This window comes from Seriola aureovittata, chromosome 15, assembly GCF_021018895.1.
Source record: "Seriola aureovittata isolate HTS-2021-v1 ecotype China chromosome 15, ASM2101889v1, whole genome shotgun sequence".
In the NCBI taxonomy this organism is placed as follows: Eukaryota; Metazoa; Chordata; class Actinopteri; order Carangiformes; family Carangidae; genus Seriola; species Seriola aureovittata.
Window position 1 is genome coordinate 11,984,952 of NC_079378.1, and position 20,963 is coordinate 12,005,914.

General features: G+C 38.9%; 1 protein-coding gene across 1 annotated transcript in view; it reads right to left on the bottom strand.

Annotated features, from left to right (window-relative positions):
• fstl4 (follistatin-like 4) overlaps nt 1-20,963 on the bottom strand; it is a 223,803-nt gene that overhangs the window by 61,527 nt on the left and 141,313 nt on the right. Inside the window, exons 5-6 of the mRNA XM_056396883.1 lie at nt 15,959-16,149; nt 11,930-12,050 (exon numbers count right to left, since the gene is read on the bottom strand). Coding sequence (XP_056252858.1) covers nt 11,930-12,050; nt 15,959-16,149 — 312 coding nt within the window. The remainder of the gene's footprint in view (nt 1-11,929; nt 12,051-15,958; nt 16,150-20,963) is intronic.

Here is a 20,963-nt window from a genome sequence, read left to right on the forward strand (position 1 = left end):
AGCTCATTCTCCTACACACACATCTTTAAAGAAGGGCATTAGATTAATTATTTTCTTGTGTGTAAAACAAATATTCTTGTCATGTTGCGAGTGATGGGGGAATTTAGCTGCTTCAAACTTTCTAACCAGTGCAGGAGCTGTCTACATGCCACTGCAATCCTCATTGTTGTAGCTGTGTTCCTGACATCAATCTGTCAAACTCAAAAGCTTCTGAGTTTCTTTCTGCATTTCCACTGTGTAGTACAACAACACATCAAGGTGTTCCACATGCGTGTAGCTTGTAACAGGGATTTAGCCTTGTGAACCAAATACAAAAAAACTTCATCTTGGAACAAAGAAGCCTGTGAGCTTTAACCCTCAAGCCAGCTCAGCGCATGTTGTTTGAGAAGACTGGGTTGAATAGGAGCTTGTTGCCACAGGAGATGCTGTGTACTAGCACTCTGCTGGGAGCATGCAACACTGAGCTGAGCCAAAGAATCAGACCACACTCCTGAGAATAAAGACTTTGGAGATATGGGATTACCTGCTCTTCCCCTTCTCTCTCTTGTACACACTTGCTTGAAAATGCTCGACTATTTCAGCTTTGTGAAGCTGTCAAAGCTGCACTTTCAAAGTCTACTGAACAAAAAAATTCTAGCTTTGAAAATTCCTTGAAAGCCACTAAATGATATTGGCTGCTGGTGTGAGGGCTTATACAGGAGTCATGTAATTCTTTTTCAGATATCAGAAGGGTTCCAGTTCACTATGAAAACTTTAAAACAACAATAAACTAGTCTTTCAAGTTTCATTTAGACTGGTTTTCCAACAAATCACCTTCAACTCAACTCCATTGATGTTTCAATACACCTTACCTACAATTGAGGAATATACTATTCAAAGCTTGTGCCCAGTTACAGCGCAGTCCGGTGCAAGTACATGTCCTGGTCATAGTTCAGTTATTTACCCCTACAAGGTGAACAATGATGCAACAAACAAACAAAAAAAAAAAAAGATGCAGTGATTGGACTGATAAAATACAAATCGATTTGGGGGCATCTCGACTAATGATTCCAATTATTGGCATCTAAGGGACTGTCCCAGTAATTTGAGTGTTAGACCTCCTTGAAATCCTCCCTCTAAGTTTTGCCTGACTTTATAGCACCAACAGAGAAGACACAGAGCAAAGCATAGCTGTTTTTTGTGGATTTCTTTCACTACTAATGATGTGTTTGGATACCTGCAGTGGTCCACACATGCAAATATACATTAATGACTTCCTTTATTGCATCTGGACACTTAGACAAACCTGACTAAGCAGGCCTGTGTGCTTTTCGAGAGTGGCAAATTTAACAAATTACACAAATTCACAACTGAAAACAGCCTAATGCTGCCAAACTCTTACTGTCTCTAAGCATCACTGAAGTGCAACTTGACACTTCTTATTCAGGGAGACAAGCAGGAGTATGACTCACTCACTTTCTTCACTGAGTTACTATTTCCCAGATGTGTGTAAAGTTCTTAAAAAGGTGTCCATTCCATCTGCCCTTCATCTGTCCTCTTCGCTGCTAGCTTCAGCTTTGTGGTTATGCCTTCCCCACTCCTCTATTCATCCTCACTCCCTCCTCTCTCCTCCTCCCACTTTGTCAACTCTAATCTCTCATACCCTCCACATCTCCCCCCAGTCGTTACTGCAGCCCCAGACTCTTGGAAACATGTAATTGTGTATTACCTACTCTTGTTTTCTTTCCTCCCCGTAGTCCCTGATTACTCCTTACCCTGCTGCTCTCTCACCCCGACTCTGTGCTCCTCTAGACCTTGGCAAACATGTGGAAACATATAATTATGCATCACCTGCTCCTGTAAATCCTCTCTATCTCTCTCTGTCCTTCTCCTTTCTTGACACTTCTGGCTTCCTCCCAAATCCTATTCTCTCCTTCCTACCTGGTAAACATGTGTAAACAGGCAGCATAGCCAGGTTAACATTAGCATCTTTTTGTGGCTCTCCTGCATTTGTGGTCCTTACTCTAATCACAACACAGTTTCATCCTTTTGAATATGGAGGAACTAAAATGAATAGCCCCTTAGGTGTTTGTTTGGGTTTCGGTTGTGTGAGATTCGGCTGCTTGTGAAATAAGCACTTCAGCTGGGAGCCACCACAGCTAGTCACTTCATTCTCTCTCTCCTTTACCTCGTTCCACTGTCTTTCATCCCTTTATAAGATGTGAGTGTTTGTCGAGTTCAGCTTGGTGACGTCAATACTGGCCTCCGTCCAGCTACAAACAGAGGAGAAATCAACTCTTTCATTAAAAAAAAAAGAAGCTTATCACTATAACCAAGCCATCTGGACCAACTCACTGATGATTTACAAAGAACAGATGTTTACCTGAAGAAAACAACATTCCCTCTGAGTGCATCCACGGGAAATATTTCTTACTCTTTCACACAGAAACGTTGCAACAGCACAGTACCCAAAAGCTGAGGTTATCCAGCCATGACAGATTATGTGGTTGTACTCTAACCTTGTTGGGTTGTCTTGTGTTCTATAAATCTGCTACCATATACTTTCCTTTTTCTCTGCAAAAAGTCACTTTTTCTCGCCCTTTTTCTGCTGTGTTTATCTCCTTTGTTCTGAGAGAACATTTTCAAAGCTGATGAAGGTGGATGCTGGAGGGGATTTTGTTGAGGAGATGAGAGGAGAAAAAGGGGGAAGAGCACCACTCCCATGCAAGCACACACAACCAGAGAGGCAAACACACACACATCCATATAGACACACACTTGTTTGAAATTGCAGAAGGGTGTTAAAATAAGAAAAAGAGAGAGAGAAAGTGGGGATTGTTTCACCAAAGAGGCAAGAGAAAGAGCAAATCAATGGAGGCATGATAATGAATTATTTCCTCGCCAGAGCGGGAGTTAGAGGAGAGAGATAAAAGCAGACCACATGCTGCTCCACTAACAGCCTGGGGGCAGCTGCCTGTGAATTATGGTGCGTTGGAACACACTTGCCGCCCTTGGGACCCATTGGTTGCAAAGGAAAGAGAAAGGAGAAAAAAAATAAGAATAGCTGCAAAGAGATGGGGGGACCAGAAAAGAAATGTTAGAAAGGGTAATAGGTCAAAGCAAAGCCCCTTGAGTCCCTGCAAAGCATGGATTTACATCTCTATGGCTAATTAGAGACGTAAAGATGAAATTAAAGTGGTGGAAATGAGAGAAGGATAGATAGATGAGGGAAATGGAGAAGCAAGGGTGGGGGGCTGCGTTGGATGGGATTATTCAGCATGTGTAATTATGAGAGATATTAGACGTCTGGTGGAACAGTGAGTCTGTCACCAATAAGAAGTCATGTCTTAATGATCCTTACATGATGTTGAAGATGTACTGTGAGATTTTTACAAGAGTGTTTTTCCCTCCCATAACAACATGATCTGCACTTAGAAGGCCTGGATTATTCAGATAGTGTGAGAGCTAGAGACAAATGAATTACAAGTGCAATTTGTACCTCAGTGCACCACGTTCAATGTACCAAAAGCAAACATTAGTCTAACTCTTCTCTTTGTTCTTCCTCAACAAAGACATACCGCTGAGACTATCCCAAATTTAGGTGCTTGATTTGTACTAAGCCTTAACAACTAAAAAAGAGTTGTGGGAAGTTTATCAATATATACTTGAAATATTCAAATATCCTGTTGGTGGCTACATAATGATTTAAATGAGAATTATGGGATACATTAAGACAGAATCTGTGGTTGTAATCTGCTTGTGGCTAATTATTTGAATGTTACCTTATTGCATATATATTGCAAGCAGTACAATGGTAAACTCAACTGAACTTAATAATAGAAAACTCCCTGCAACTCTTACAGCTGTATACATCATCCATCTGTGATGTTAAGTACTTCTTGGTTTACTCACTGTTGTAATTTCGATTTTGGATTTTCTGACGTTTCATTTATTTAATTTATTGATTCGGTATGTTTCCTAAAATTAGTTTCTCTCAGAACACGTCTGAATACAATATAGCAGTTGTTTTTATGTCAGGTGGAGAAACCATACACAGTAGTACAATAAGAGCAACAGGGCAAATTTTACCAGTTGAGAAGCTATAGAAATATAATTGTGCTCCTTCTACTGTAGCATCTTGCCTTGTATTTGGTTTTGTAGGGGCTGACAACAAATCTAAAGACTGTTAAGATAAGATTTTGGTCAACTTTCATAAGATTTCAAAATATTTCATAATGTGACATTATGAAGGTCTGGCCAAGCAACCATAGAAATATGAAAAAAGGAAAGTTACACCGTTAGAAGTGAAGTACACCACGAAAAGCTTTTTATTTCCTACAAAGATTGTTTTGGGTTTATTTTCAATGTAATAAGCACTTTCAACGTCTGTGTAATTGGCTACTGGGAAAGACAGCAGCTGTCTCTCTATATTTCAGGCTAATTTACTGATCCATATTAGCTTGTGCATGTCTTCTCATAGGAAAAGGTAGGCTGGTAGTATGGCTTGAGATACTGTCCCCTCATATGTTTGACTGATGTCTGCACAGCAGAAGGTACTGTATTTGTCTGGACAAAGTGTTTCTGAGGAAGACTGAAAATCACCGAATGCTAATATATAACCTTTCCAGTAACCGAGAACATCAGCAAGGGCATGAGTGAGATATTTGTTGACACTAGCCATGATAAGAGCAACAACTCTGGAGTGTTAATTCCTTCAGTTTTTTAAAAAAATAATCAAAAACATGAAAAAAATATTAAAAACAAAATATCTGATGGATACAAGAAGAATAATCTCTGTGTCTGACAGCCAGAAGTTGTTTATGCTTGAAAAACCCATAACGAAATGAACAAAGGAAAACTACAGTCTGGGCCAATTCTCATTCCCTGGTGTTTTTTCTTTTATTATTAATACAAAATAAAGGCTATAAATATGCAGCTAAGTTTCCCTACAAATATTGTTAACACTGAATTTACATGCTGTGCTCAATTTACATTTCATTTTTCCTTTTCCTCTGCTCTCCTCTCCTTATGTTCCCCACTCATACGCACTAAAGATGTCCACCTGCCTGCAGTGTGTGCACTCTGGGGTAATATAACCCTGTATCTCACACCCTGCACGTCTCATCCTTAATTGTTGATCATGTGCAGTGTTCATATTGCTTACTTTACTGTAGCTCTTCTTTACTGTCACTATTCTGTATCTCCTCTCCTCTCCTGTATTAGCGGCATCAACTAAGTGTTGCACTAAATAAATGATTCAGGGATTAAACAGACAGCCACAGTTGCTATGACAACTCACTGGGCATCTCTCACTATTGTATTCAGAACAGACTGCTGGATGACCACTGGCTGTACGGTGAGTATGTGTGCAACTGAATGTGTAACAGACATGCATGTGTACAAATGTGAGTGCCTGTATGTGTGAGGTAATTATGCAGAAGTGAAAATTTACTTTGCTGCTGGCCATGTGGTTTTATGTTGGTAAGATATGTTTAAGAGGAAGTGGCTAAAATAAATGATTAATGTGAGAGATGAAGCTGTAGCAGTTAAACAAAAATACTTTTGTGCAGTTTAAAATAATACTCCAGGATGTCAACATACAGATAAATATACATTTTAGCACTTTATATTTATGATTGATGTAATTTAAGATTGATTAAGATTGATTTATAATGTATGTATGCAATGAAAATAGTTATATTTACTGCTTTCAATAGACAATGCCGGCCAGGTGTTTGGCTAAATAGTGTTTCACATTAACTAATGTGTTTTTGTAAGTGGCAGTAGTGATTTGTTTGGATTACAAAGGAGATCTAAGTGGTTACTGTGAGCTACAATATGCCTGATTACACAGTGATACCTATAGGACACTAAAGTTGTGTTTGACTTTGATTAAAAATCCCTTTACCTCTGCCTTCCATGAAAACAATGTATTTTTAATTGTTACCTCAGTATGGGTAAAGAAAACAATTGTTAAAAAAAAAAAAAATCAATCTCTCTCTCTCAGTGCAGCATGGAAGAAGTGGGACCAAAGCCTCAACACTCCCTTACCTGTTACTGCAGTTACTGCAGACACTGGGTAATTACCCAGGAATAGAGACGACACTTGGAAAGTGCCAGAAAGCCCCTTATACACACCAGCAATTAGCTGTAAAGGTCCATTGAGCAGTAATGAGGCATAAGGCACTGGCTAGGGGAGGCAAGGAAAGGAAAGAAGAGGAGAGGAGAGGAGAGGAGAGGAGAGGAAAGGAAATGAAAGGAAAGATAAAAGCAAAAGACAAGTGTTGAAAGCAGGTGAAGGAAAAAAATGAGGGGAGGGGTGGCAAAAAGACAAGGATATGTTGGAGACAACATGGACAGGAAACAATGGAAAGCAGGGAAGAGGAGAAGGGGGAGGGAATGTTATTGTACGTGTGTAGAAGGAACCTCCAAGACCTCCCCTTCAAAGTCACTTTGTTGTTAAGAGCTTAGCTGGAGGTCTCTCGCCCACTTGGCTGTCAGAGAACAACAGGCTCCCCTTGTAAAAGTGATATCTGATCTCAGCAAGATCATTCGTGCAGATTAAGGGCAAACTTGAGTAACATGAAAGATCAAACCTTGACGGGAGCTGCCGGGCAGCCACACAAAGATATTATCTTGCTGCAGAGGAATCAGGGCTCTCTTCAAGCTTCTGGATACTTACAAGGTGCAACATGGAGACAGAACCCAGCAGGAAAAATATTTCAATCTAATGCAGCTGCTGGATTTCTGTTCTACACAAAGAAATCTTTCATGTGTGATTTCAGTTTTTCTGTAAGTGCGGTTCTGAAATTATTAGTTAATTAATTAAAAATTGTCTTTCAGTACGAGCTTCATCCCCTCGCCATGGCAACTCTGAATACCGCGTTGGTTATAGACGTACACTTACCCATGTGCTTATCTATTTCTGACTGTATATGTATGGATGTACATAGATGTTTCAAGTGGGTGTCCCTGAGTGTGTGCACTGCACAGATACATCTATGATCCACAGGAAGGCATAATGCACACATGTTAGAAACAAATTTTACCCTTGGTAATAATATGGTATCTATGATAATAACATTATCTAGTATTTTTGTCAATTAAAGTTTTAATAACATGCCATGTGTGAATAAGATAATTTATTCATAGTTTGGTCACAGTTCCACAAATTTAAAGATGTGATTACCCTCAGTTTATCATCATTGTAAATTAACACAGTTGAGTTTCTGGTTTTTTTTTCCTTTGCTATTTCAAGGCTACAGTTTGGTGTCTTCATTTGACATTTAATTGAATGTACAATCTATCAATTAAATGGGAAATGAGTAAACTGTACAAAGACTTGTAGGTTTTTCTAGAATTTTGCCATACACGCAAAACCTGTTGACCTTTATCTGACCCCGGCAGCTAATTTTCTGCCATAAACTGACCAATTACAACCATTTCATTTTCATTCCACTATTTCCAGATTCTCTCATTTTCAATTTCATTTCTCTAGCTGGGCTTTCCCCTCCAGAGTGAATAAGAGGCTCTTCTTTCACCACTGGCTCTTCTCTCCTTATCTTCCCTCCCCCACCCTTCTCAGAATCCCTTCCTCTCTCCATGATACTCTCCTTTCTCCTCCTCCTCCATTTCATCCTCACTTCTCCTCCTCATACACCTCCTCGCTTCCATCTCTGCTTCTTCACCCTCATGATTAATTAGTCAGACATGCTGAGTGGCCCTGCCAGTGCAGCTCTGCATCTCCATATAATTCCACTATTAACTGGAGTCATGGAAAACAAATGGACTCAGAGTGGAGTAAGAATGATGATAAAAATGAAGTGACCAAGCAGAGGGGAAGAAATGCACGTGTGAAAAAGATGGAGGAACAATGGAACAAGGACAAACTAGCCCAGTCCTACACGCCCACCAGCTGTTAAGAAAAACACCTCTAGTTAGCACCTTTACAGCTAATGGTTCTGTTAACATAACTGTATAGTTAAACGCTCAGCTATATCTCTATTAGGTCCAATAAGCAAACTTAAACTTCATGAACTCAGACACCTTCACAGATATCAAAATACTAGAGAAAAAAAGATCATTCGCTGAAAATGGAGTTCGTTTGCTGATCAAAGTGATGACTTTCAGGTACATTATAAAGATTATAACCACAAACTTTTCAGACAGCAATGTCAGCACATGATGATGGCCAAAAAAATTATAACAGAAAGATTAAGAGTAACAAAAAGTCATTATCTTCTCCTTCCCTTTTCTTCTCATCTGTTCTTTTAAAACTTCCCACCATCCTCCTGCTGTCTTTCTGCTGCTGCCGCCCTGCTGCTTTCTTCTCACATGTCGTCTTTCTTCTGGTGTTTTTTTCCTTTGCTCCTCTGTTGCGCTCCCAATTTGCTGGCTTACCGACCCAAAGTCAATCATGAAGATTTAGTAAAATAAACAAGCTGGTGCTGACATAGGAGCAGGGCTCCTGGGTATTAGTTTGAATTCATGACTATAATTGTTTATCTTTGTTGTGCTGCTTTCATGCTGATCTCTGCAGGATGTGGAGGGTCTCCAACAGTCCCAAAGTTTCTGCATTTAAGTAAAGACAACTTCTTAAGTTTTTGACCATAATCACACGAAGACCTTTAGTTTAAGGCAGTAAATTGGAGGAGTAATGGCCAATAATGCCACAGTAGTGAGCCGAACCTGATGTGTTATGAAATCCGCTGTCTTTGTCTTTCCCAACTCCGTGCTGCTTTCCAATGCAAGCAGTGACCTCTACCTTGTCGCCATAATGACACATGGTCTACTGGAGGTGTATGCATTGAATGCATATACTGTACCGACTGTGATGAACTACAGATACTGTGGGAAAGCCAGTGTTACGAAGTGCAGTGAGACTATCTCAGATGATACATTTACAAAAGATTACTCATCATACAAAATGCACATGCAGTCCATGTATCACCTCTGGGCAGCTTCATATATTACACATGCATCCTCAAAGGAGCTCTGACCTTGTGTGACTGTGTATGTTACATCTGCAGGCTACAGATATCTCTCAACAAGCTTGCTCACCTATCAGCTGTTGTGCTAATGTGCTGTTGTCTTTTTCCGACCAGTTAATGTGATTCATTTTGGCTATGGCAACAGCACCGACGTCCGCAAAGCAAATTCCTGCACATGTATTACTATGCAGTTATTGTGTACAGTGGTTCTAATTTGGATACAAAGGGCACATGTACAATCCATCCACTCCTACATAATGTTCACACTGTAATACATCTTCGGAAAATAGAACCCAGTGAAACCGTACAGCACAAGGAAACTACAGAGCTGATTTAAAGTCATTATGCCCTTATCTCTGTCCTGCAATATGCTCTATGGCAAAGAAAAGGTTGGTTATTCACTTCTGCTGTAGCATAGAACTAGAGGTCGTTCTTTTTCCGGCTTTACTGAACTAAACATCATCATCCAGAAATGCCAAGTGTTCTCTCTGTCCAGCAGCAGTAGATCTCCCCTGTGTGTTTTGGACTGTTGGTCAGACAAAAGCAGCAATCTATAGCCATCACATTTGGCTCTGGGAACTTGTGATAGACATTTGTCACTAATTAAAAAGTAAAAAAAAAAAAACAAGATTAAACAACTTATAATGTATACAATAATTAAAATAATAATAGGTTGCAGCTTGAGTAGAATACAAAATGTAGAGTTACATACTGGGAATGCAACTGTGAAATCACTGACAAGCACTACAAATACATGATTTAGTTAAGTGAGTTATCAGTTTTTTTCAAGACTTAAGATTAATTCATTAATTATAAACGACCATGAATGCTATAAAAAACAACATGTATAGTATTTTGGAATAAATAAATGTAGGGGTTCCAAATGTTTTTTCTTGTACCGTACACTCCAAAGTAGCCACAATACCTGATAAGATAATACCAATAACTATCATGCTGTGACTTACAAAGCTGATTATATAGGAATTAAAGATTTTGTGGTTGTACTGATTGGGTCAGAAACTGCTTGTAAATGTATGTGACACAGATATATATGTGATTGTCATCTCCCAGTTATTGCCAGTAATCTTTAAGACGACATCAGTCATATTCAGTTAGCATGATTCTATCATTATAATTATGAATCCATACATTTTGAGGAAGAAATAGGTTTTTAAAAAGACTCTACTTAACAGAGGTGCAAAGGAGGCAGTCAAGAAAAGCAAAAACAAGTGTGTGAAAACAACCTGCTGGGCTTGTAAAAGGTAGAATAAGGGTGAAAAAAAATCAATAAGAATGCAATCATTTCAAGGAGTACTCTCCAAGCATATTCCCCTCTATTCAATTTGTGGTAAAAATAAAAAATAGATCTGGGTGGCAACAGAATGGAGCTTTGTAGAGCGGTGTGCTTGTCAAGGTTTATACGTTAAATAAAGCAAAGACAACAGAGGGGGCAAAACAACAATCAGCCTTTCTTAACAGCACAAGTTCAGTGACTGTGGGAGCTACAATGAATCTGGAGTTATCTTCTTGGGAAATGGCCAAAGGATTTTTATTCTTACATCAAAGCTGCAGAACACAAAAAATATCAACAGAGGAGAACCATGAAAACTTAAGGAGAATTGCTGAGTACACTTCCTACTGCTGCGCTTTGAGTTATAGGGTTTCCAAACATGACTAAAGCTGTATTTCAGCTGAGATCAGACAACCAGCTTGACGCTAAAGTATCACCCGTGGCAAAAAAACTTTCTCACATCATTTAGGTGTATTATTCCTATTCTATTTTCCAAGCTTATGACCATATTGTAAGTTTCCACCCTGCTAAACACACCTGTGATTCCTGGCTGCTCTCCTTCCCAGACCGCTCATTGGGGACATCACTGATTGCATCCAAAAAAACACACACAATACACAGACTCACCTGCACTTATACACACACACACTTACATGCAAACTTGCACAATTCAACACCATCAACATTATCCAGAACACCAGATGCGCCACTCAAAATTAATTACTCCCCCTTGATGTTGCCTGTTCTGCAGCCCAACAGTTAACCTTGAGCATCATCTGATCAATAGCTTGTTTTATTGCTCCCAACCCACTCCTTCAACTACTTGTCAAACATAAAATGCATTGACAAACGCATCCTAAAACCTGCAGGCAGGCCTGTAGGTAAATAGGTACCAAGAGATCTGCTCACTGCCCATCTGGAAGGTGAAGGGAGTGTAACCAAGTAATGGCAGGATCGTTCCCACTAAAACCAGTCATTAGCAGGCTAAATAAGTGCTGAGGCTTAATGGACCCGCACAGGCTGAAGGTACAGCCTTAGAAATGGCCACCTGCCACAGTTGACTGCTGGATTCATCAGCTTCATCAGATTTTATCATCGTTTTGGGTTCAGATATAGGTTATTTGACTGCAGTTCAAGCACAAGATGGAAGAGGAAAAGAAGTTTGAAAACAAGAGTTGCAGAAGGTTGCCATGGCATCCAGGAGTTTTGATGGTGATGCTACAGTAACATTATCGGTGGAATTCTGATTATTGGTCTTAATAAGGTGAAATCTGCTTGTGCTCTCAGCTGCTGCTCAGCCGAAACCCCAAAGGCTATTATGGCTGTTCCAGATGCTATAATCATAGCTGGGTCTGGGCACATGGGCTAGTGTGTAATTATCAATTTATCTGTGGCTGAAACACTTTTATCCTGATGTGGAGAGGCTGAGGGCTGAGTCCTGGGAGGACTCCAGTTTCTAAATAGTGGTGACAGTGAGCTGTGTTTTTAGGTTTTAAAAGCATGGGTGACGTATTTATTTCACTGTTTGTCAACTAAAACAAACAAGTTCAATGTTTTATTAACAGAAAATGTAGATAGGTTAACTTGGTCTTTGGCACAAATAGTTTGAGGAAAAATCGACAAAAATGAAAGGGGAGACTGACACTAATGGACAGAAAAAGAGACTTACGGAAAGCTGTATAGAACTCATGCAGGCTGAGGTGTCCGTCGTTGTTGTAGTCGTCGTAACGCAGCAGGTCCTGCATGGTGCACTCCAACAGGCTGTCCTCGAGGTGCTCCTTCATGGAGATCTAACACACACACACACACACACACACACACACACACAGGATGTGTTAAATCATATATCAGAACAAAAAAATGTCTTCCTTAAAACAAACAAAAAAAAAAAATATATAGATACAAGCAATTATCCTACACAGCTACAAAATCTAAATTTCCACACCTTATCATAGCCTTACTTATCATTTCTCTCTTTCCTTCATCTTCTTTTTTTTACTCTAAGCTATCTTCTGTAAGATAGACCCACATTATGCACATTCAATATTAATGTAAATCTGACATTTTGGAGATACCACACACATTTAACATTTCAGTATTCTTCTAATAGTGTAGCCTTAGCACTTCTTGTGAATATAAACAGCTGCGCTCAGCCTGTCCCCTAAAGTAACCCAATAGGGAGAATCAAAAGATCCTCGATGTAATTACAACTGTACATCTGCCTACATTCTGTATTTTACATATTTGAGTTATTATGTATTATCTAAATTAGACTTCTGCTGCTCTCTGTTACAAAAAGATATAACGTAATTCTCATGAATGCTTTCACATTTTGCTGTTCCAAGTGGTACAAGAAGTGATCAATGAGTGTCCAACAAAAATAAATTGCCTGAGTGAATATAATTATCGTTATAAGCAATGTCTAACATGAGCTTTTCATTCCACCGACAAAGAGAATAAGATTTCCTTTAGAAGGAAAACGCCTCATGTATATAAACACCTGAATCACAGAAACTGGCTCATTCTGAGAGTAATTACACCCTGTTTTTAAAAGGAATGAGTTAAATATGTAATCTGTCATTTAAGTGCTGTCTCTGATTACTTTCCATTTTAAGAATACCTCTCTCTTGTTGCTTACACTTGCGTATTCTGCCGCTGAGTTAATTCATAGACGTTCCCCTGGGAAGACGCACCACTCTCTCCCCCACTGTTTGTCATTTATGAGCCCTCTCTCCCACTTTAATGGTGCATCTTTCTCAGGGGAGCCATCTTTGAATAGGTGATGTTAAGCAGTTTTATGGAGATAAACAGAAAACCCAGCTTCTGTTCAAAAATTCCACTTGCACTATATTGTGTAAAAGAAACCATCTTCTACAAAAGCATAAAAGTGGCAAACTCTTTGTCAAAAGGCTTCTCATGCTAGAAAGCCAGATTCTGTGTTTATGTGATTGAAAAGCATTTAAACACGACGTCTCACCTTATTATTTTATCCATATAATTTTATTCTTGTGGTAATTTTCAATTAAGGAAAATATACCTGGCCAAATTAAAAATAACAACAAAAGTATCCACTGTAAAGTAAATTAATGTGTCTACATACAGTATATGTAGAAAATGTACAGATACTCTAGGGAAACAAAATAATGTTTGTGGCCTTCACAAGATTTCAGAGATACTGTGCTAGTGAACACTCATTTAGGGATTTGTGGTTCACAAGACCAATCATCTAGGTTCAAACCAAGCTTCATTTATTTAAAGAGTCAAAGTGTTTTTAGATGTCTATGTTAGATACAGCTGGGGTTTCACAGCATTTAAATGGCTTTTTCATTGTGAAGAAGGTCTTAACTACATGAAATTTGAAATACAGTATACAAAATAGTATACACAATCACATTTGGCCTTGTTTTAAAGTCCCTGCACACCCACACAGGTGTTTTCAAACACTGGCTGGACCTGCAGGGAATTATGTGAATGATGGAAGATACCCACTTAACTTGACAAACTCAGACTGTTGAAGCTTCATATTAGTTCCAGGTAAACAGCATGTGTTTTGTTGTCAGCTAGATATAATCTGTGTAGTTTCAGGTTTATTTGTCCATTCATTGACTCAGAATTCAGGCTAAAGACACTTGCCTTTGAACAATGTAAATATATTTTATTTTTCTACTCCATGAACAGAGCTGAAATCTCAGGAGGAAAACAACTCTGAGTCAGCAGCTGAGTCAATGTGAGCCTTCCAGGCCGACAGCAGGTCTATATTAGATTTTACTCACCAAATGTGAGTAAGGCAGGTCTATCAAAATGCACAGATAGATCAAATTAAACCGCTCACACTGCTGGTTCTCTATGATAAATAAAAATTTGAGCCACAATGAGACCACTATTGCTAATAATGTCACAATACAAAATCAGATTTTAAGTATTTATTAAGATTTATCAAGATTAAGATTTAATTTATTAAAAAAATGTTTGTTTAAATAAATTGTTAAATTGTTTTTAGGCCAAAATAGGATAGTGGTTTTCAAACTGGGGGGCTGAGGATGACCAGAGGAAAAATATGGAGAGAAACTAAGTTGAATGAATATGATTTATTTAGGGAAAATAAACAAGAGTTTGCTGATGCAATTGTGCTGACTTTTATTTGACTAAAATTCAACATGGATACTTTGTTTATTTATTAGCTGCTTCCCCTATTATTGTTAATGATTGATAAAAAGTTTGAGGTGGGGTAGGGTGGGGTGGCGTGAACTTTTTTCAGCTTCTGAAGGGGGTTATACCAGAAAAAGTTGTTAAACTGTGTTAAGAATATTACGAGGTAAGTCCCATGTTTAATTCCGGCAGCTATGATTTCCGAGCCTACAAATATAGCCCCTGTGCTTGCTCATCTCCTCCAATTGATTCTATATGGAGCTGCACATGTGACATGGCAGATTAAGGGATGTGACAAAATTTTTTTCTCTTGTTACTGCCTACAGCAGACTGCACCCATGTGTTCACTGACTCAAGAGTGATCTGTCCTTGGGTATTTGAATAATATATTTCAAACCCGAAGTACAGGACTTTACCCTCTGAGCCCATCTGTGACACTACACACATCTCAGACTGAGACCGTCTGGAAGGATGACTGAAATTCATCTGTGAATTCCTTTGATTCTTAAAAGCATTATCTCGCTGAATTTATGAATTCCTACAGAATAAGAATGTCTTATCTAAAGACTTCCTGGCAGCATGTCAGCATTCGTAATTGCCAGCTGCGATTGATCAAAATCTTTTCTTGGATCTTTAATGCAGTTCTGCCAGAAAAGGTTTTTAATATTTATTTCTGCTGCTAGAACTAGGCCAAGAATCACTCAATATTTTTAACTTTAAAAGGGGACAAAGTGTGTTGTCACTTACAACCAAAGTGAGATGACAAAAGATTAATTACTGTGGCATTTTTGAGACTATATTTAGTTGCAATTTTTTCTTTGCCATCCACCCTTTCAATTTCCACATATTAAGAAAAAGCTACAGCACAATTAAAATATTACATATGACAATTCTTCCTGTCGCAGTGACTCTAACATGGCTCACTACATTCTAGCAGAAGTCTAATTAACACTCATCTCTGCTACCAGATGACACCCACAATAATTTCATTTCCTCATCCTGCAAATATCAATGCCAATCCTCTCTACACTCCCCCGACTATTTCCCATCAGATTCTAATGGGAAGATAACCTCAGTAAACGTTTTTCATTGTTAAATACATTCCAGCCACGATTCACTCACTGCACTTCATAGTTTGACCACATGGTCTTCAACATTCTGTAATAACTCTAGAGGAGAAAAGCACAAAAGGAGGAAAAATCTTGTTGTCCAATGTGAGCTGGGATGGGCTCACATTTAAAGCGTAAAAGATCTCATTAAATACAACAAAAGACAAAATGTCTTGGATTGAAATCTGTGTATTTGTTGATGCCACACTTATATATTAAAATTTAAGGTAATAATTCAGGAAAAACTGCTCCAAATATAAATGGTATTTTAATCAACACACTCAATAATCCTCAAAATAATTTCACGAATCAATTAACTTCATACAAAGTGCAGTAAACAAACCATTTGGTGTGGCCACCCAAACTAACTAATGCTTGTAGCTACAAAGTTGTAATTTTATCTGCCCATCCATGCATTTATCTTATTATTCGATACCCACCTTTTCCAGCTCATCACTGACCAGCCGGCTGTCCTTGTTCACATCCAGGTATTTGAACATGGTGTCCACCAGTGCTCTCTTCTCCTCCATGTCTCTCTGCTGGCTCTGCTCTCCAGTCTTCAGCACTTTAGGTTGCATATCCAGCAGCATGTTCTTCAGCTTGTTGTACTCTGACATGGTGCATGCATTGACTGCAAGAGCAAACACACAGATATGGAAGAAAAGACATTTGATTAACCTCAATTATATAAACCAAATCCTTTGGCTTGAGGCTGTAAATTGGATTTAATGTGTTTATGTGTTATATAGAGGGAAGAGAGGAAAAGAGGGCAAGAGGGATAGATAATGTGTGTATTTGTGCGTGTGTGTGTGTGTGTGTCTTTGAGTGTTTACTCATTTAAAATGTTAGTTTTTGTTTGCATAATTTGTCTGACAGCTTTTCGGTGCAGGGGGTCCAATTAATTACAAGTAATCCTTGAATCCACATGAAAACAAAAGGTAAATATCCTCATTTAGAACCTCTCAAGCTTCTTGTCCTTCTTTGCTATAGGATTAGAGCTCGTTTCAAACCAGACTTGTTGTCTAGCTCTCGATTCTCTGCAAGGTTCTGCCTGATGAGGACGCGCAGAGGAAAAGAGAGACAACAAATTAATCACAGGCAGCAATCGGCATTTATTCTTCACACTTGAAATCAATAATTATGCAAAACAAGTCTGTCACATGCTGTGAGGGACGTGATACTAATGGAGAGCAGGAATGCAAATAAGCACGAGACTGAGTGAGAAGACGAGGTTTTCCTTATCTTTTGTCTTGTGTCCCTCCTTTCCTTTATCACCTGAGCTGATTGACAACATGAGATGTTGATAGGAGGGCGGGAGGGAACAAGGCATACATGCAACTCAGAAACATGTTGATGAGACAATGAAATATGAAAAAAACTTTCACATGAATAAAACATTAGCCGACGTCTCTGCCCAATCACTGCAGAGCAGGAGACCCCCCACTGAAAATACATGGGAATGGATTTGCCTCATTGCCCAATCTCCTCCAATAACTCAACAACTATCAAAGCTAACAAATGCAAAATAAGGGGGGAGACGACCAACCTGAAAAAAGACTCTAAAAGTTTAGTCTCAGCATCTCCTTTTGCTCCGAAACCCGTAGCAGTGGGGAGCACTGCCAAAGTATATTTACAGTTGTTAGCAAAACTGTCACTGTAGCAAAGTCAGCAAGGGTTCAGCTAGGCCACAACAGAAAGACAATGTCTCCTGCTGAGGTACTCCATGTTAAAGTACATACATACATTAAAGATGCACATATTTTTACACTTATGCATAAGCACGCACGCACAAGCACGCATGCACAAGCACGCACGCACAAGCACGCGTAAACACACAAACACACACACACACACACACACACACACACACAGTGTTTCCTGGTGTGCAAAATATCTCATTTTAAAGGAAAGCTCAGGGTGACCCATGATTAAGTCCTAAACAAAAGACTGCGTGTTCTTTCTAAAGTGGTTGACACCAGGACAGTGAGCAAGGCAACAGCGAAGAAGAAAAAAAAACATAACTTGTTTTCATTACACGTACTGCCCTCTGTGTTTAAAATGGCATTCAAGCTTGAAACATTCAGATGTGTGACAAATTAAAAGAAAACCAACATAAAGACTGCCAGAAGAGATTTAATGCACGCTGCTGTGGGTGTAACCTTCACAAAGGGATTTTAGCTGTGGTTACTTTACCAGACCTCAACCTCAGGGATAGATTAGATAAAGATTATAAACTCATATGGGTCATTTTGGAAGGTAATGACAACAACCTACTTTCTTGTTTAGGTGTGAAGACGGAGAGATCTCTGCTCTCAAGCTACTATTATTATTATTATTATTACACACACACACACACACACAAATGTCTCAACATTGCCAACCCTTCTGCTACAACACCAAGACTCACAAACCCACAAAGCAAAGACTCAGTGCACTCTTCTCTACAAGCAGGCAGTCAAGTCAAGGTCTTGGCTAAATCCATGTTCAATGTTATTCCTGCGAGGGGAATGAGGCGTGAGAAGGATCAGACATGAGGGATCATCACCTAAATGTCATCCCTGTCCCTGTTCTGGAAGGACAGAAATAAATTAACACCCCCATGCTGATTTAGATCTTGTCATATATGGAGAGAACAATCCTCTCTTTGCTCAGACTCACTCTGCCCCCGCAAATATCTATTCAGAGGGAAAAATATTATGAAAAGACACTTGAAAGGAAATTCTACTGTCTTACATGTATAAAAAATTTATATTTTAAAGGAAATTAAAAGACTTGTGTAAGAGGAAACGTTGCAGCAATGAAGGAGGTTTGTTAAGGGCATAAATAAATTTAATGAACTAATCTAATGACCTTGTTACCTCTCCAGGCACATCTTTTATCTTCAGTCAATGTTACACCTTTATGTTACAGTGAATCTTTGCTGGAACGAATGTCCTTTGATTCTCTTTCTGCTGAGTGCAGCAGCTGCGGCAGTGGCAGAGAAATATCTGTCTGTATTACAGTGCATCCACCCTTGACTCTAACACTGTTTTATTGTTCTAGAGGGACTAGGACTCTCTTTATTGCCCGTTTGAAATGTTAGCTGCTTAAGTGAGTGATCCGAAGCTGCTCGCACCATGGACGCCCAATGTCCCGGAGATCGAGCTCCTCCCCACTGCTCAGAGCATCCTCCACACTCGCACTTTATAAATGTCAGGCAGGGGAAAACAAACAGAAGCAGAGAAGAAAGTCCCCGTCATGCTGAAGGGAATGCACTGAATGAGACGACAAAAAGTCACAGACATTTAAAGGGGGTATATCTATGAAAGGTTAAAAAAAAAAGGGAAAAAGAAAAGAAAATATAATACTCTCTGTATTACGAAATGTGACTGTAACCAAGTACATCAATGTGACTTTTTTTAAATAGGATAAATTCTACTATGGCAAATTTAACTAATAGCAGTCCAAATGTTGCCACGCTCTCCAGTGGTGAGAGATAAGGATGTAGTGCTGATGAACAACAAAAAAACAGGGCTTCTCAGCTTCTTGTTGTTTGAGTACAAGTTTCGACCCTAAAATCTGTGTGAAAAGTCAAGATCAAATTTGCAGTGTGACATTCTGCATTTTAACTATTTATTAGTTAATTGATACCATTGTGGAATAACCAGTAGCTCATTTATAAATGTTTCTCTTTCCTTTCTAATACCAGAAGTAATTTCAGAACTTCAGAGACGCGCTTTTGATGTTAAATGTAAACAGAGAATACAACAAAACATTAAATCTGGGTGAATTACAGTTTAGGGTGATCTTCTCCTTTTAAAAATATTTGGGTGTTTTGGGGTAAAATCTGTAAAACCTAAAAGTGAGCCTTCAAAACTTCCAAGAGCCTGAAAGGTTTATTCTGTTTTTTTTCAATGCATAAAAATTTAAAGCTTTTCCTCACTAGCAATCATCCAGGTCTGACCTGACAAAAAGATTTCCTCATAGCAGAGCGTGACCCAGTGCTGGTAAGCCATCAAAACAGATTTGTTGCTGGTCTGCTTCAAGTGTTGCTCGCTAGAGCACTTTGTTGAGAATTCCGGTGAAGAAATTCAGACGGTACAAAGCAGTCATACATCCACTGCAATTCAGCTGTGTATGAATCAACAAAGCTAAAAATTTCTCCTGTACTTATTGGATGAGTTCTTGGCTACGGCTAAAAGACGGAGGGAGGGAAGGAAAATCCAAGGCATCAATCCTTCAGATGATGAAACCTCCCTGCGCTGCCCTCCAGGATGTAAAAGTGCTCTGTGTTAAATTTATGTCTGCCTGACCTCCTCTGGCTGAAATGATGGGATTATTTACTGTCATGCTGTCTGTGTGCTGCTAATATACAATGGTGATGGACCTCCCTTCCAGATAATTATGAATATGATGGACACTCTTTGCTCCTGAGGGCAGCAAGGTCTAAGAGAGCTGAGCCAATCTCGGAAGGGTGACACAAGTCACAGGAGAGCCTCATATTGCATAATCGCTGTTGGCAGCTGTTTAAATCGGCTTACTGCGAGCTTCATAGTCTATCCAGCATTTCTTCTACAACTGCTGTGACTGAAAACCCTTTAAACTTTCTCCATTTTATTATTAATCATAATAAAATTGAAGTATGTTTAACTTATAAGTAAATGTTCATAATATTTTAGTCTTTTGTATGACAAAGCGCTAAAAAGACACTAAACAGTTAAATCCTTTTGTAGAGCTAAAAGTTAATGATTAATAAAATAATCACATGGCAGACAGTTGACATGACAGAACATATTTATGACAGATTAGTTTTTAAAAATCATTTATAAAAAAAAAAAAAAAAAATCCCAAGTATTTGCAGGTTATAGCTTCTCAAGTGGGTTTTTCTTAATTTTTATATTTTATCTTTTAATTTTGTTGGTTGGATGAAACTATCATGAATGAATTAATCAGTGCATTTTTGTGATCAACCTGTGATAGACCTGCAACCCATCCAAGTTGTACCCCGCCTCTAAGTAAGTTGTGACCCTCGAAAAGGATAAGCGATATCGCTAATGGCTAGACGGATGGATTTTTGTGATCAATGGCAGTCATCATTATCCTTGCTGATTGCATTTCCCAAGGCTGCTTCACAATAAACATCAACTTGTGGTTCACTGGTTGAATAATTTTAATGTGACATAGCGGCAGCAGAAAATGTTGTATTAGCACTGATTTAACACGCCTCTGACTGTAGGAGTACTGTCAATGAACTGAAAAGTTTATAAAAATGAGAAGAAATGACAAATTGTAACTCTGAAGCACATACACTGTTACTTGCGTATCCATTGTGGATGTGCAGGTAATCTGAATCTAGCTCGGGAACTCTGCCAGTCACATTGAAACCTACTATATAAATAGATAGTTACTGAATGTACATTCAGTCGCTTTTGCAGAAAAAATGCCAACCAAAACTGATATCACAAA